We start from the raw sequence: 3,823 nt of genomic DNA on the forward strand, positions 1-3,823 counted from the left end.
TGATAGTTTATAGTTTAAAAATCTCATAATGATATGTTTTTAAGCACAGCACCTTTAAAAAAAATTACTTATTTGACAGTGATTCCTTGAAGAACTATGACTATGTTATGGGCAGGGTCATTTACTGTCAAAAGATAAAGTGTCAGTGGTTTCTGGTGCGGAAATGATGTCTGTACTGTATGGTGACCAGCTTCCAAATTACCCTCATTAATGTCTAAATCAAAGTCCATAGCAATCATCCAATAGTTGTTGAGCTATTTTGCTCAAAACCAAAAATTATGTCAAGGAATCATCAGTCATTATCGACTGATGTACTGTATTTGTTTACTTCTGACTACACTATGTTAGTTACACTCAAAAGTAAGGAAGCCATTAATCTGTTATATACCTGAGCTCACTGCAAGACTGAATGGTGTAGTTGAAATATCAATTCAGTTACTACCACAAAAACACACAAACACTCTTTAAAAAAACATGACAAAACATTTATTATAACAGTATTAGTATATTTTACAAATAAAAGAGTTTTGCCCTATGTATAAAAATACAAATTCTTGATGTGTGTCAGTTTTCTGGGCATCATAAATCATTTGATAAACCACAATATTGATTAATTCTATATGTAGTCAGTTTCATCTAGCCCTGCAGTCCTGCTATGTTTTGGGGTTTAACACACTAAAACCTGTCCTCTAGCTCTCCAATACTATGCAGTTTGTTTGAGAAGTCAGCTCTAATCCTATGATATACACAGAAGGTTTATCGCAGGTGTGTCTGTTCAAAACTCGGAATTGTAACACAACAGGAACCTTCCTATAGAAAAAGGAGAGACTGTAAATAGGCCAACAGTTGCATGAAAATGCGTAATATTAGGTTGAAAATGGGTAAAAACATGAAGTTTTTGTCACACCTGCACCTGATAAAATGTCATATCTTTCTTAGGCTATTTGTTAGTGTATAAATTTATGTTGCATTCATTTTAAGATATCTGAAATGTGCTCAGTACCAGTTGCTCTTTTTTTGACATAGCAGGGCCTTGATAAAACCGACCGTGTCAGTTTATCTAAGAACTACACTTTATGTACATGTAAGAATACATTTGGTGTAAATAGAAAGCTCTCTCCACAAAACTCTTATTACTCAGTGACCAACCAAATGCTAAATGCACAGCTCTGAATGTGATCCTCATTGACTTAAAGAAGTTGTAGAGCTGCCCTCAAATACAAAAACCTTGGAAGTAACAGAAGATGAGAAATGCAAGGGTTCATTAGTTGCAAGAACATGTGACTGTCACTGCCCATGTCAGGGTCACACTTTTGGTTTCACACAATCTGGCTCCTTGACTGGGATCTAGTGAAGTAACGTGAAACAGTAAATCAATGCGAAGTTTGAGTCCTCTCTTTGGCACAAGCCTCAGTTGTTGCATATAAACAGTGAAACTATGCTGTGTTTTCTACGATGGCCTATGATTCATGGAGATTCTAAAAATGTTTTTTCCTATCGTTTGTTCTTAATTGTCAGAATAAAATTACTCTAATATTTTGGAGTCTCTATTGTGTAAACCTTTCACTGCCTTTCCTAATTAAAATATCAAAATGGAGTAGGATGAAAAATACCCAGCATGAATATATATTTGTTTTTTTTATGCTTGCAGTGGTCATTGTGTAACTGATTGATTGTTTACTTCTTAATTTTGGGCTCAGTGGGCCAGTATTTAAGCGTCTGCTTTGTTCTTTGAGTGGTCGGCGTGAGCCAGGCTCTCCTCGTTCTCCTCCTCCTCCTCCTCAGGAACCTGGAAAGCAGGCAGTCCAAATTATTGGTCTGTAGCATGACTAAAAAAATTCAGATGACATGAGTGTATGTGTTATAGACAACAAAGAATCATTTGGTCATACAATAATGCCATAAAGGTTGAAATAATTATGAGAAGAACCGTTTTTAAATTAGTGATCTACATCCATCTGATACAATCCCAAAACCACAGATTTTATAACTTAAACTGCAGCTGTTACTTTTAATGTCTGACGGTCAGAAATTAGAGATGTAATTGGATTTTGTACCTCCCAGTAAATAGAGTCATCGAAGCAGTTCTGGTCTGGAGGCTGTCCCCAGATTGGCAACTTCATTATTAAACCTTGTAGAGGAAAATGAATTGTTTAATCACCCAGATGATGTTCTTTTGGTAAATTAAATTAACCTACTGTAGTTCCACTGAGTCACTGTTATGTCCTACATTCATGATCTTATTTTCATCTCCACCCACCTGTAATAACACCCCCAACCAAAGCGAAACCGAGGGATGAAGCCAAGGCAGCAGCTTGCATGGCAGCACTACCACTGAAAAGGTGAGACACAGATGTAAGAGCTGCAAACTGATCTTTAATTTGAGTATAAGATGATTTCAAAGCTACAAATGTGTGTTTATATATTATTACATGTACAAATAATACTTGAGGTGTGTAAGATGGCCCTTACCCTTTCTTCCCCATTGCCACAGCCACAATGCCAGCCAACCCTCCAAGGATGCCAGGCATGCCGTGCAGATTGTGGACACCACAGGTGTCCTGGATGCCCAGATTGGATGCCAGGACAGGCTACGCAAGACCAACAGAATGAGTGTCATTTTAAAAGGTGAAATATACATTTAGATTTAAAAAAATAAACATGAGCCTTATATTTTAAGCATTTTTGAAAATCTTTTTTAAATTATTATTTAACTATAATTATTTTGATTATCCATTAATGTACATGTAATATTGTGGAAAATGGCTATCACAGTTTTCCAAAGCTTATTCTGATGCTTGAATGCTCCAACCAGCAGTCCAAACTCAAAGATATTCAGCTTACACAGAAAAAAAAGACAAAACTAGAAAATATTCACATTCAAAAAGCTGAGTCATTTTTATTTGCCACTAATGTTGAACACACAAGAAATGTGACAGTGGTACATTGAGGTGCAGTGTGTTTTGTAAGTCACCCAGGAAAAAAAAAAGTGCATTTAAATGAAATAAAATAAAGACAAAAACAATCTGTTAATAAATGTATAATATGAAAGAAGAGCTTTTAGATATGTACAGTGGTTATATTTACAAATGATTTGACCTAGGGTGTGTGCTGTATTCTGGTACAGTTTGCTTTATGCTGTCATGCCGACTAATGCCGATTAACTGTTATTATTATTGTAGTTAATAGTATTATTGTTATTGTTATTATTATATTAACTGTCCTTGTGTCTGCTTGTAATGAAATCAGTGTTCTGTAATGCCTAATGCTGAAACTGTTCTGTCTTTTTTTGACATTTTGTCATGCAAATTACTTAAGCTATTAAGTGATTATTAAAATTGTAATGAAAATCTTTTATTATTGTGGAAGCTCTTTCAGTATGAGGGACTTTATACCATTTTAAAAACGTTTCACAATTTATAATTTAAAACTTTGACAATTTGCCTTGGGTTTCCAACTCACAGTTAAGTACTTGAAGCCAAGAGTAGAGATGATGCCAGCTATTACTCCAATCAGCATGGCCCCAAATGGCTCTATGTTCATGTCAGCACACGTTCCCACGGCAACACCACCGGCCAAGGTGGCGTTCTGAATGTGCACCTATAAAGATGTAAAAACAAATAAATAGCTGATAATAGTTTAAACATTTTTTGAAATAATATTGCTGTGACTAGTAGAGGAAAGTTGTTTGACCATGTCCAGTTTTCCTTTGTGTTCCACAGCACTGGATACAGCATAGGCAGCGAGCACGCAGGCAGCCAGGGAGAGGGAGGTATTGATCACTGCTGTGAGCTGAGTGAGGCCCGGGTCAGCAATGGCTGGG

At 36.1% G+C, this 3,823-nt stretch overlaps 1 protein-coding gene across 1 annotated transcript in view; it reads right to left on the minus strand.

The window, feature by feature from the left end:
• Window positions 1-666: 666 nt before the first annotated feature.
• rhag (Rh associated glycoprotein) overlaps window positions 667-3,823 on the minus strand; it is an 8,177-nt gene continuing 5,020 nt past the window's right edge. The window contains 6 exon segments of the mRNA XM_020589522.1: window positions 667-1,789; window positions 2,058-2,131; window positions 2,261-2,334; window positions 2,473-2,591; window positions 3,463-3,600; window positions 3,694-3,823. The exon segment at window positions 3,694-3,823 is cut by the window's right edge and continues 28 nt beyond it. Of these exon segments, the coding sequence (XP_020445178.1) occupies window positions 1,712-1,789; window positions 2,058-2,131; window positions 2,261-2,334; window positions 2,473-2,591; window positions 3,463-3,600; window positions 3,694-3,823 (613 nt within the window). The 3' untranslated portion in view covers window positions 667-1,711.

This window comes from Monopterus albus, unplaced genomic scaffold (genome assembly GCF_001952655.1).
Source record: "Monopterus albus unplaced genomic scaffold, M_albus_1.0 scaffold9.1, whole genome shotgun sequence".
Lineage (NCBI taxonomy): Eukaryota > Metazoa > Chordata > Actinopteri > Synbranchiformes > Synbranchidae > Monopterus > Monopterus albus.